At 44.4% G+C, this 13,325-nt stretch overlaps 1 protein-coding gene across 1 annotated transcript; it reads left to right on the plus strand.

Annotated features, from left to right (window-relative positions):
- The first annotated feature begins 5,840 nt into the window (after positions 1–5,840).
- Positions 5,841–13,107, plus strand: LOC125467345 (arrestin domain-containing protein 4-like). The gene is made up of 8 exons (XM_048563035.2): positions 5,841–6,364; positions 7,999–8,068; positions 8,160–8,307; positions 9,304–9,406; positions 9,487–9,743; positions 10,151–10,313; positions 10,511–10,665; positions 10,838–13,107. Exons 1-8 carry the CDS (start codon positions 6,100–6,102, stop codon positions 10,874–10,876), a joined length of 1,200 nt encoding a protein of 399 aa, XP_048418992.1. The 5' UTR covers positions 5,841–6,099; the 3' UTR covers positions 10,877–13,107.
- The last annotated feature ends 218 nt before the right edge of the window (positions 13,108–13,325 follow it).

Below are 13,325 nucleotides of genomic sequence, written 5' to 3' on the forward strand. Positions count from 1 at the left end.
CTGCTGCAGGGGAGCAACTTCACCATCTCTCAAGTTCAGGAGATTGTGGGGGGGGCGCCTCCTAGTGGCTCATGTCACCTACAGGAACACTCCCCTGAGGCTGATCAACGTGTACGCCCCAGCGGTACAGAGTGAGCGGTTGGCCGACCTGCAGCGGCTTCCACCCCTGCTGGCTACGTCCAGGCCGGTCATCCTAGGCAGAGACTTCAACTGCGTCATCGATGCAGATGGAAGATCCGGCGTGGGGACAGCGGGTGGGGGGGAGTCAACTGGACATCACGTCCAGATTCCTGATGGGCACGGTGAAGGACGCCAAGCTGCTCGATGTCTTCAGCACCCCTGCAGCTGGAGCGCAGCTGAGATACACCTGGTTGTGGCCAGACGAGTCTATCCGCTCAAGGATAGGCTTCCTGTTTTTGTAACGGGCGTTCTCAGTCAGGTCCACCAGCATTGAGCTGGTGTTCTTCTCTGACCACTGCCTCCTGCTGGCCAACTGTCACTTACAGGATGACCAACCGGCCGGCAAGGGGACGTGGAAGCTCAACACGAATCTGTTAACCCCAGAGAATGTCGAGGAGCTTAAGAGGGAATACGCCGGTTGGAGAACCGTGAAACCCCTCTTTGAGTCTCCGGGCGACTGGTGGGAGACAGTGAAGGAGAACATCAAGAGGTTCTTTGTTCTCAAGGGTGTTTGGAAGGCGGGGAAAGCCGTCGCGACTCCAGAAAAGGATGCTGACCCTGCTCCTTCTGTAGTCGATGGGGGTCGATGTCATGGAAGACCTCCGCGAGGTGAGGGGCCAGCAAGCCTCGCTCTTCGCCGCGGAGGCTTCCAGGATAATCTTCCAGTCCAGGGTCCGCTCCGTGGAGCAGGACGAGACGCGCTCGTGTTTCTTCTTTCAGAAGGTGCACAAAGAGAGCTCTGTGCTTATCCGGCTGAAGGAGGACAATGGCTCGGTGATGTCGTCTCGGCCCGACATTTTGAGCATCAGCAGATTCTTCTATGCTGGACTGTACGACGCAAAGCCCACGGACAGCACGGCCTCCAAGTCGTTCCTGTTGTCTATCACGGAGGTCTTGGACGACGGCACGAGGGAATGGCTGGACCGGCAGATACCCCTGGACGAGCTGACCAGAGACCTCAAGTCCTTTGAGAGGAACAAGACTCCCGTGACCGACAGCTTACCGGTCAAGCTGTATGCCGCTCTGTGGGACCTGGTCGGCCAGGACCTGCTGGAGGTGTACGATAGTGCGCTTCGGGCAGGGGAAATGTGCAAGTCCATGAGGAAGGGCATCATCACCCTCATTTACAAGAGGAAGGGGGAGAGGGAAGGAATTAAGAATTGGTGTCCCATTTCATTATTGAACGTGGACTACAAAATCCTGGCCAAGGTCATAGCCAACTGGATCAGGCCTGTCCTGGAGTCGGTGATTCACCCTGACCAAACCTGTGCTGTGCCGGGCAGGAAGATCGCTGAGAGCCTCGCGCTCATCAGGGATACGATCGCCTACGTGCAGGACAGGCGGGTGGACACCTGCCTCGTCAGCCTGGACTAGCAGAAGGCTTTCGACAGGGTCTCTCATGCTTACATGAGGGACGTCCTCTCCAAATTGGGGTTCGGGGAGGGCATCCGCAATTGGATCCAACTGCTCTACACCATCACCGTTAGAGCAGCCTCGATCAACTGGTGGGAATCGGACAGTTTTCCCGTCAGATCTGGAGTCAGGCAGGGCTGCCCGCTCTCTCCTGTCTTGTTCGTGTGCTGTATGGGGCCCATCACCGCATCCATCAGGAAGGACGTGAGCCTGAAGGGTGTGACTATCCCAGGCAGCAGAGGCGTTCAGCTCAAGACCTCCCTGTACGTGTACGATGTGGCTGTCTTCTGCACCGATTGTCGGTTGGTGAGTAGGCTGTTGGATATCTGTGGGCAGTTTGAACTGGCCTTGGGTGCGTAAGAACAAGGCCATGTTCTTCGGGGACTGGGATGACCGCTCCTTCATATCCTTCACCATAAGGACAGACTACCTGAAGGTGCTGGGTGTTTGGTTTGGTGGAGTTCGGGCATACACTAAGACTTGGGAGGAGCGTATCACCAAACTGAAGCAGAAGCTGAGCAGGTGGACGCTCCGGTCTTCTCCATTGCGGGTAAGAACCTGGTTGTCACGTGTGAGGGGCTTTCGGTACTGTTGTATGTGGTGCAGGCCTGGCCTATTCCGTGGACCTGCGCCGCTGCGGTCACCCAGGCCATCTTCCACTTTATTTGGTGGTCGAGGGTGGACCGGGACCACAGGGACACCATGTACAAAGACCTGGAAAACGGGGGAAAGGACGTACTGAATGCCACCCTCCTGATGGCTACCTTTGAGTGCAGCTGCATCAAGCTGTGCGTAGATCCTCAGTACGCAAACACCAAGTGTCACTATTTACTGAGGTTCTACCTGCCCCCGGTGTTGCGAAAAATGGGCCTGGACTTGTTGCCGCGGAACGCTCCGAGCAGTTGGACCGTCCCGCACCACCTGTCCTTTGTGGAGAAATTTTTGAAAGGAAACACCTTTGACCACAAGTCTGTCAGGCAGTGGTCAGCACGTAGTATCCTCGAGACCCTTTGGGAAAAGGAGAGGGTGGATCCAGTCGTGTGGTTCCCCATGCAGACTGCCAAAGTCATTTGGCAGAATGCCTCATCGCCAGAACTTTCAAACAAGCACAAGGACATTGCTTGGTTGGTGGTGAGAGGGGCTCTGCCAGTGAGATCCTTTATGCACGCCCGGAATCTCTGCGCCAAAGCCTCGAGGCAGATGCGGGGGGAACGAGACTGTCGATCACCTCCTTCTGGAGTGTGCCTATGCGCTGGAGGTCTGGAGGGGGATGCAGTGGTATTTGTCGAGGTTCGTCCCGAGCAGCTCCGTGACACGGGACTCCATGCACTACGGGCTGTTTCCCGGGACGCACACGAAGACCAACATCAACTGCGCCTGGAGGACCATCAATGCAGTGAAAGACGCTCTTTGGTCTGCCCCGCAACTTGCTGGTCTGCCAGCTGAAAGAACTGACCCTGACCAAGTGTTGCAGACTGGCACACTCCAAGGTCCAGGACTACGTGCTGAGGGATGCGCTAAAACTTGGGGCAGTCGCCGCTAAGGCGCGGTGGGGAAAGACCACCGTATGAAACCCCTCGTCCAGAATAGAAAAAAGGGTCCTATCTGGTAACTGGGCCCAGCTGGCGCCTTCCCCAACTGGTCAGGGAGCCAACGGGGACTGTGCGGGGAGACGACTGCCGGGGTATTTTCTTTGCTTTTTTTTTCTTCTTTGTTTTGTTTTTGCATTTAGTTGGTGTACGTACCCCCTGGGTAACCGGGAGCAGCTTGCATGACTGGGTAGGTGTATAAATGTTTTATTTTTTATACTTTATTCCTAGAATGTACATTTTTTCAAATAAAAAAAGGTGACGAAACATCTGAAAACTAACCTTCCAGCTCAGCGAGCAAATTCACATCCAGAAACTCAACCTGAGCTACAAATCTTCTCAAAACTTGCTAACATTTAAGAAATGTTTAGAAGAATACTTGAAATGCCATAGCATGCAAGGTTATGGACCAGGTTCTGTGAAATGGGATTGGAGTAGACTGATGCGAGATGACCAGCAAAGACTAGATAGACATAGGGCCTCTTCCTGTGTGGTAATGTGACTCAATATCAGTTGAGAAGATAAACAGGAGATCAAATGAAGGTGTTTACTACTCAGAAATCTGAACAGAACAGATATGAACAGACTGCTTCCAATTGTGAAAGGAATCAAAACTGGAATCCACAGAAAAAATTAGAAAACAAAACAAAAGCAATGGTGAGGGCTTGGGTGTACTGCCTGAGTGCATCATGGATGAAGTAGTTTGATTGTTTTTGCAAAGAAGCAACATATATAAATCCATTCCTGAAATTTTTTTGATAATTGTAATACAGTCACCATTAGGCTAGATTTTATTGAAGTTAAGTCACCCCCATCACACCAATGGGCATAGTAGATTCAAACCCATAAATCATAGGAGCAGATGGGAGCCATTCGGCCCTAATAAATTTACTCTGCCGCTCAATTAGGTATTGATTGTTTGGATCATTGTCATCCATTTTCAATTGTTTTTCTCCAAACCCTTCACTCACGTACTGCTGGAAAATCCATCCACTTCAGCCCTGACTATACTTAATGATCTAACTGCTATAGCCCTCTACAATAAAGGAATCCACACACTCACAACACTCTGAGAAAAGAAATTCCACCTCATCTCTGCCCTAATTAGGTGATCCCCTACACTGGCATTATGCCCCCTGGTCCTAGACCTCTTCGCATCTACGCTGTCAAGTCAGCAGGTCCAGTAGCATCTGTCAGCATCCATCAGGTGCCAGAGTTGATCAGATTGTCCAGCAACTTCCATTGTTTGGTTTCAGATTTCCAGCATATGTAGTTATACAGTCATAGAGATATACAGCACAGAAACAGACCCTTCGATCCAATTTGTCCTCGCTGCCCAGATATCCTATAAAAAAATAGTCCCATGCGTCAGCATTTGGCCCATATCCCTTAAACCCTTCCTACTCATACACCCATCCAGGTGTCTTTTAATTGTTCTATTTGTACCAGCCTCCACCACTTCCCCTGGCAGCTCATTCCATACACACACCAACCCGTGCATGAAAAAGTTGCCTCTTAGGTCCCTTTTAAATCTTTCTCCTCTAATCATAAGCCTATGCCCTCTAGTTTTGAACTCCCCAGCCCCAGGGAAAAGACCTTGTCTTTTTACCCTATCCACGGCCCCTGGTGATTTTACAAATTTCTATAAGGTCACTCCTCAACCTCCAAAGCTCCACAGGGAAAATAACCCCAGTCTATTCAGCCTTTCACTATAGCTTCAACTATCTAACCCTGGCAACATCCTCATAAATCTTTTCTGAATTATTTGTAGTTTCACAACCAGAAACCAGAACCACACAGTAATCCAAAAGTAGCCAAACCAATATCCTGTACAGCTGCAACATCACTTCCAAACTCCTATACTCAATGCACTGACCAATAAAGGCAAGCATGCCAAACACCTTCATCACTATCCTATCTACCTGTGGCTCCACTTTCAAGGAACTATGAAGTTATATCGCTCTGCCAAGTCCACGGCCAAGACTTGAGACCTGGGACGAGGAGGGGTGGAGGGGGTGCATGCCTATTGGGGTCGGACCACAAGAGGGTGAACGGCCTCTTTCCGCGCTCTGCGATGGTTCTGCGATCGAGAGGTGGAGTGCGTAAAACAAATATCCAAGAAGAAATCACCAAGTTAAGAAGCCTCTAGCAGTAAACCTCTCCGAGAAACATAGACAGGTCCGCCATCATCGCCTCCTCCTGTTACCAAGGCAACGCAAGTCTCATCCCACCGCCCTCCGTACCACAGCAACGAAGTCCACCGATGAGGCGTCCTTTGTTTATGCCGAGCGGCCGAGTCGGCGAGCACGAGCCGGAAGCCCCTCGCCATTGGCCGGCCGTCGCTGAGCGCCTGCCTGCCCGTCCAATAGCGGCGCTGTGCACGCGGCAGCCCGAAAAGCGGATTGGCGATCACGCTCTGATCAGCTGGACAGCAGGCAGCAGGGATTGCAGCGCTCTCCTACCCCTCCCGATCCTGCGAGCCCCCGCCCATCGCCACCGCGCAACCTAACAGCGGGTGGAGGGGGCGGGGAGGACAGTTGAGTGACACAGCCCTTCACCAATCGAAGGCGGAGGTCACACGGAAAGGGGCGGAACGATGTGTGGGACATCCAATGGATTTGAAAGGGGTGGCGGTTGCCGGGCCGTCAAGGTGAGGTTACGCTGGGAAAGGGGGAGGGTTGTTGTGGAGCATGGTTGGCGTTGAGAGTGTACTTCTTAGTCAGACGGAGGATTTCCCCACAGTTGGGAGGTAGCATTGATTTATTTCCCCCCCATCCGCAGTCCCCCGCTCTCCGGAGCGGCGAATGCGACAAAGGAGGGGCTGATATTCATGTCGGAATCAGCTGAGTCAAAGCGGCTGGGTTTCTGATCAGAGGGCGAAGGGCTGTGTTCATTGCCCCCTTTCGGGAGAGCGGCCATGGGGGTGAAGCTGAGGGATTTCGGCATCGTCTTAGTCGGTGAGGAGCTGGGCGGCTACTCGAGCGGGGACCTGGTGTCGGGCCAGGTGTTGCTGGAGCTCAGTGAGAGCCTGGCGGTGACGGCCCTGCGGCTGGAAGCCAGAGGCTGCGCCCGCGTCAACTGGATCGACAAGGTGGCGGCTTCGGTCTCGACGGCGGTGCCCACCAGGTACCGGGAGGAGGTGGTTTACCTGCAGCATCGGCAAACCCTGCGAGAGGCGCCAGGTAAAACCGGAGTAGAGAGGTCTCTGTCTTTCTGCAGGTACCAGAACTGTGACAAGTGTAGTAAGGGGCCACTCTGCCCGTCGTACCCATACTAGCCCCTCGATAGAACAGTTTAGCTAATCCCACCCTTCCATCCCTCCACGCCCCTGTCCTCCATTCCTTTCCCTATCCCCCTTCCCGTCTCAGGCTGAGCTTTCCAGATCCCAACTACTTGCTGCTATGTAAGGAAATTGCTCTTCGTGTCACCTTTACCCAGTGGTTCTCGATACTTCTGCTAATGTCCAGAGTTTGTTTTTTTTTCACTATCTACTCCATCCAGGCTCCTCCTTGTTTTGAAAGCTTCCATCAAATCTCCCACCCTCTCTTCCCATGAGAACGTGTCTCGATTTTACATTCTTAATCTACACGATTAATCTCATTCCTGGCATCAATCTAGTGACTCTCTTCTGCAGCTTCTGTCATTTACTTGTCTTTCTTGAAGTCTGCTGTCTTGCCAGGACTTGGCCAGTAACTTCTTTTTTAAAAAGGGAAACATTGCCATGGGCTATTGCAACAAGCCTATGGCAAGATTTATCAGTTTACACAGGGAAACCCTTTCCTGCACTAATACCTTCCAGAGGTGAATAACAATACTGAGGCTCAGTAATAGTTATGCATCTGTCATATTGGTATTTATGAGCAAAATCTTAAAGACCTTTCCATTTACAGGTTTGTAGTTCATAGTTCTGTCTAATGAAGTGTTTTCTGCTCTTCTGTACAAAGGTGTAGTGAGTGCAGCCTGTCAAACTACATTTTACACCGTTTTAATCAATTTCTATAGGCATGTGTGCACACCTCGGAGCAGGTGCGTCGCTAGAACACTACATATTTAGTTTTATTTTTCAGCAAGCTAATCATCAGTCTGAAAGCTGTCTGTAGTTCAGATAATTAATCTCTCACTCATGTAATCAACCACTGACTTTTTTAATGCAAAATCAGTAGATGCGTGATATTATCACTCCTGAAGTTTAGAGGTGGGAAATGGGCTTCTTGCGGACTTTGAAACACGTGCAAAGTACTAACTCCAACTGTACAATTATCAAAAACCACACTGCTGGTAATATGATCAGTTGGCTGTAATGCAGAAAAAGACAAATGACTTAAGTCCTGCTTTAAGTTCTGAAGAAACAATGCAAAGATGAAAATTAACAGACAACACATGATTGATAAGATCAATTCCTCTCTTCTACAGCTCATCACAGCTGGAGCATACAAGTTAAATTTTTGTTTCATTTTGCTCTGCTGTCCCTTCTGCATTCTGCAGTGGTATAATTAGGAAGAAGCCAAAAAAGTCTGAGCCCGTTGTCATTAATAACAACTCATATTTACAACTTTTTAGTACAATGAAATTACTGCAGTAATACAAAAAATGTTCCGTCATTCTTCCCTGCTCTCTTCAGGGATCAATTTGAACAAATTTGTTTCTAAGTACCAAACTTTGTTTCCACATTCTATATTGTTTTCCTCCACTCAGGAAACCTCTAATTGGAACACTTCAGTATTTTAAAAACTTAAATTGTTGACTTGTTATGTACTTCTACAGCTTTTTGTCTTTCTCTATAATTATTATATAAACCTCTCATTATTTATTTAAGGTAATCAAGGGTGCTTCATGTTGCAACCGGGAAAGCATGAATTCCCATTTACCTTTCAACTACCACAAGGGTAAGTAACAGGCATAACGATATTTAACATGAGACATCTTTAAACAAATATAAATGGTACAGATTCTAAATGTATCATATTTAATACTTAGGCCTTTGGTTACATCCTTCAATGGGAAATACGGCAGTGTTAAATATTGGGTGACAGCAATATTGGAGCGGCTGTACGTGCCAAACCAAATTGTGAAAAGAGAATTCTGTGTGACAAGTCAAATTGATGTTAATGCACCAAATTTTCTGGTAAGTTGAGTGGGGTTTTCTTACACTATTTTTGTATTTTTTTATAAATGAATTACTATCATAAGGGAGTCTTTATTTGGATGTTGCACATACTCACCACTTGCCAAGGCATTATCATAGTGTTCTTTTTCTGCATAATAGCTGTATGGTCAAATTGAAATTTCTTTTTTAATGTCATATACAGCCAGCAAAGAAGAATCACCTAGACTCGAATCGTTAGCTTGCTTTCTGTCTATGGACTGCTAACAATACAATTAAGACAAGGTGATGATATTTTATCCTGTCCAGCATCCTGAGTCCACCAAAATATGGCTCTTGGGCAAAACCTCAAGTGGTAGTTGTATTTGCCACTTGCTGATTTGCCGCTTTGCCCAAATAAAGCAACAGATGGTGTTTGTTGACCTGTACAAACTTCCCAGAATTCATTGTATTGGTGGCCAGAATCAAAATTGACTTTTGTTAAGTTTCAGAATCTGCAGTTACCCACAGATGAGAGCTCTATTAAGGTTCCAGGGCAGTACAGTAAGAATGGCCCTGAAATGGTTCAAAAATAAGATTGTAGTACTAACTGAGATTGAAAACGATTTATTAGTGGAAAATTGTAAGCTGGCTTTTGATGATCATTAAATGGAATGTAAATGTAGTGGAAGGTCTTAGTAAAATTATTTTGGGGGTCTTTCTCCATGAATCTGCCATGTTATTTATCAAACAATTAAATCTGACCACACATGAAGTAGCTCTCAAAGCTGAATGCTTATGTTTAAGCAGATTTATAGATTAAGTTAACTGCCAAAGACCTTACTCAAATTGACTTGAACTGTTTTATACTAAATCTCCACTCTACTAAACTATGGCTGTAAAGAAGACAGATTTAGTTTTGCATTAATGCTTCAGACTTTTGTCTGTTTGTAAATAACATTTGTGAGAATATTCTAGTTTTTCCTCACAAAAAATACTGATAAATACTGCGTTAGTAACTATCACTTTCCTTTTTAGTCTTCAGTGTCAAAAAGTGAAGAGAAGACAATTGGTTGTTGGTTTTTTACCTCTGGACCAATATCCCTAAGTGCTAATATTGAGAGAAGTGGGTTCTGTAATGGTGAGTTAAATACACTTATTTTTATTTCTTTTTGTTGTAGGACTTTTCAATTCTTTTAATCGCAAGTTGTTTTGCAACAGGTGAAGCAATCCCAATCTACGCAGAGTTTGAGAATTGTTCCTCACGCCTTATTATGCCAAAAGCTGCCATTTTTCAAACACAGACTTACCTTGTAAATGAGAAAACCAAGACCTTTCGACAAACGATTGCAAACGTTCGTGGAAACCATGTTGCTTCTGGTAGTACAGAGTCATGGAATGGGAAAGCTCTTAAAATTCCACCGGTGACTCCCTCCATCCTAGACTGCAGTATCATCAGAGTGGAATATTCTTTAGCTGTAAGTATATTAATAACATGCTAAAATAAATCTGATTTCTGAAAGTACCTATTATAGTTTTTCAAACACCCTTCCTATTGATGAATTTAAGATCACAAATCAATAACCACACAAAGGCTGTGAAAAATAATGTAGTCTCTTAATCATCCCTCTCTACAAAAAGGTTAGCTTTTTTTTTCCTGAGTTAGTAGGAACTGCACATGCTGGAGAATCTGAGATAACAATGCGTAGAGCTGGATGAACACAGCAGGCCAAGCAGCATCAGAGGAGCAGGAAGGCTGATGTTTCTGGCCTAGTTCCTTCCTGCTCCTCTGTTGCTCGGCCTGCCGTGTTCATCCAGCTCTACACCTTGTTATATCAGCTATTTTTTCCTTAGTTTAGTCCTAACTGTGTTTCTTTTTATATAGGTCTATGTACACATTCCGGGTTCTAAAAAACTAATGCTTGAGCTTCCTATAGTAATCGGCACCATCCCGTACAGCAGCTTTGCAAGCAGAACATCGAGTATGTGCAGCCAGTTCAGTATGGACATGAGTTGGCTCCAGCTTGCTCTACCAGAACAGCCTGAAGGTAAGAAATTTTTCCTCCAGTTAATTTGTTACAAATACTGTAAAATAATCTAATTAAGGATTATAATATTTCTCTGAATACTGCATGCTTCATACTTAATCAATGTCCTGTAGACAAGAGCTTTAAAAAATTGTTCCTGGTGACTTTGTTGGCAGTGAGGCAGTTTGTCAAATTCTCTTGATATTCTGTCTCCACAGCTCCACCCAACTATGTTGATGTTGTGTCTGAGGAAGACCTTGCCAGGCAATTGCCAACCCTTCCACAGGCTGATCATTTGGAGCATGAATTTGGGAGTCCAATGTTTGCTTACATTCAGGAGTTCAGATTTCAGCCGCCACCAATTTATTCAGAGGTTTGAATGCATGAATCTTTTAATTAATCTTGAGTTTTAGCTGTGTTCTTTGTCATTTTAAAAACTAGTAATTTGTTATAATTATGGTAATAAGTCTTGATCCTACTGTGTTTGAATTGTTTGAGAGAGATTTGCTGTAATTTCTAAATTTCATGACACTTTTTCTCTTCAGGTTGACCCAAACCCTACCTTCACAGAAGAAATGCAATGAGAAGTATCATTTGAAATTTGACAGAGGTGTTTTATCTCATTTACATTTGTTCATCATGTGGTTGGCTTAAAATTAAGCATTAAAGAAGTATGGAGCATCTTCAGCATTGCAAGAGGATTTGAAAGGAAGCGAACGTTGGCCTGTCGTGGGTTGATCGATAGACAGAATAACGAGAGTTTGGGGAAAAGAAGGAGCTAAAAGTGGCTAATATGTGCAAGATGCGTAAATATTAAATTTGCACTGAAGATTGGAAATAAATACAAAGTTTAGCCAACCTGCACACTACAGAGCAATAAAAAAGCCCTCCATTCCTAAAATGAGTCCCTGACAGAACCTAAACTTCACCTTCATTAAACAATAATTTATGCTGAACGGAAGGGGGATAATCTTCCAGTCACTGGTGCAGTAATAGCTATTAATGTGAGGAGGGTTCACTACCACTAAATGACCACTATGTTTGTCAGTTAAAGGGACAGAAAGCAGTTTGGACTATTGAAGACAGTTAGTTTGTTGAAAAAGCTGAAGATTAATGTTTACATTTGTTTTTCTGTGTCCTCTTAAAACACTTGTACAATGTTGCCTTTTACAAAGGGTGTTTTCCAGTTCTCAAAATTACTTTCAATGTTTTTTTAATGTCAAGCAAAAGTAATCACGTATCTGTATTTGTAAAGTAACCAAAGAGTACAATCTTGGACCTTTTTCAGTTTAAAAATTTGCACTCTTAGATCTTAAAGGGAATACTGTGTCTAATTATCCAATTGTTGCCTTTACAAATGTAGACCAGCTAATGGAGTTGTAAATGACAATTTGAGTGCAAAAGTGTTTATTTGCCTAAATTCTTATCCCAGTATTGGGAAGTGGGGAGTTGGGATTGAATAGTTTAGGGGATAGAGGAGATACTCTGGATGGTTCTGCACGATCTTAAGCTCTTCATTACAAAGGACTATCTGATGTGTGGCTGCATTTTTTTTTGCCGTATGTTTTCTATAAAGGTGCTTACAGCTTGGTATTTGAAAGAATGATCTTTTTGGCTACATAAAAATTACAAGATGATGATGAAAGACTTGAAAGGACTGTAATTGAAATATAGGGCAAAATGCCAAATTTACATATAAAGTGCCCCCCCCCCCCCCGAGTTAATATTTTACAAAAAAAAAGCCAAAAACTGAAACTTTGCTGGGTGGTGCATTAGCTCACCCTTTTTCTTTGGGTATGATCAAAATTACAGTACTACCCTTGCCATATTAGTGGATGAGAAACAAAAGACTTATTTTGACTGTTAAAGTTTCAAGTATGAGAGTTATTTTACAATTAAAGCTCTTTGAGGGAAGGCACTTGTGTGAATGAAGGCTTGCGTTTAAGCATCTATGAAATGCACTATTGCATTTCATAGGAATGCTTTTAGCAAAAATTATTTTACTGCTTACTACTTTATCTCTGTCTTGTGCTGCTGATTTTCTGCTCTTAGAACTCCAATTTGATTTCTGATTTGTAAGTTTAATGGTGCAATATTGTGTTTCTCAGGGCTTTGATGCAATGCACTGTTGGTTTCCACTTCCAGCGATTAAACTCTAAGTTTTCAAATTGGTGCAAAGTCTCATTCCGGACTTAGTAGTTTTAAAACTTCATAGGTGATGGTCAGTCAGACCACTATCGGGAAGTGAGAGTTCTTCAGTCAGTTGGAAAAATCAATATTTTCATTGCATCAGTACAAGTTGTATCTGGCACCTTGAATCTGCTTATCAAATTATCTCTTTCAATATCTCAACCCTGTTTGAAAATACTGGAGCCAATGTTGAACCGGATGTTCTTGAAGTTAAAATTTAGAATTTTTCAATCTTCATGTGTAATTGTGGAATGAAATGTCTTAAGCAAAATGAAATAAAACTGAGCAATGCACTTAGGCTTTAGTAAATTAAAGCTTTGTTTTTCTTTGAACTGAATTGTATAGAATCAAATTTTGTAATTTCATAGCATTGTTAATGCCCCTTGTAGCTTGTATGTCACTAACTGACAGTTTTTTGTCAACTAGAAACTAATGAGGAAGATGAGCAATTTAAGTGGAATAAAAAGCATAAGCACAAATATTTAAGTATTACTTGAATGTGCAATTATAACTATACAATAAGCTAAATGTGCATTATTCAATTTATTTGCCATTAAAACTGTGACTTTTTTTCAACTTTTTACTTTTTGATGCAAAGAGCAGTGTATTTTGTACTATTTAATTTTTTTGTTAATAAAAGTTTTTCTGGCAAAAGTATCAACTGTTTTCATTTTTTTTAAGTCAAAATTTGTTCGTGGGCAGAGAGGCTAGATTTTGGTGAGTAGAGGGAGGATGATATTGGAGAACCAGCCGTGCCTCTACCAAACCATGCAGGTGTGTTAAGCTGTAACATTTTTCATTCCAATGTTGCTAGCTAATTCCAATTTGAGTTATTGGAAATTT

The sequence above is a fragment of the Stegostoma tigrinum genome, chromosome 33 (genome assembly GCF_030684315.1).
Source record: "Stegostoma tigrinum isolate sSteTig4 chromosome 33, sSteTig4.hap1, whole genome shotgun sequence".
Taxonomy (NCBI): Eukaryota; Metazoa; Chordata; class Chondrichthyes; order Orectolobiformes; family Stegostomatidae; genus Stegostoma; species Stegostoma tigrinum.

Excerpts from the sequence above, each read along its gene's own strand:
- LOC125467345 (XM_048563035.2), top strand. The coding sequence starts at position 6,100 with ATGGGGGTGAAGCTGAGGGATTTCGGCATCGTCTTAGTCGGTGAGGAG. Across the intron at positions 8,069-8,159 it reads ACCTTTCAACTACCACAAGG|GCCTTTGGTTACATCCTTCA; the intron begins GTAAGTAACAGG and ends TTTAATACTTAG. Across the intron at positions 8,308-9,303 it reads TTAATGCACCAAATTTTCTG|TCTTCAGTGTCAAAAAGTGA; the intron begins GTAAGTTGAGTG and ends TTTCCTTTTTAG.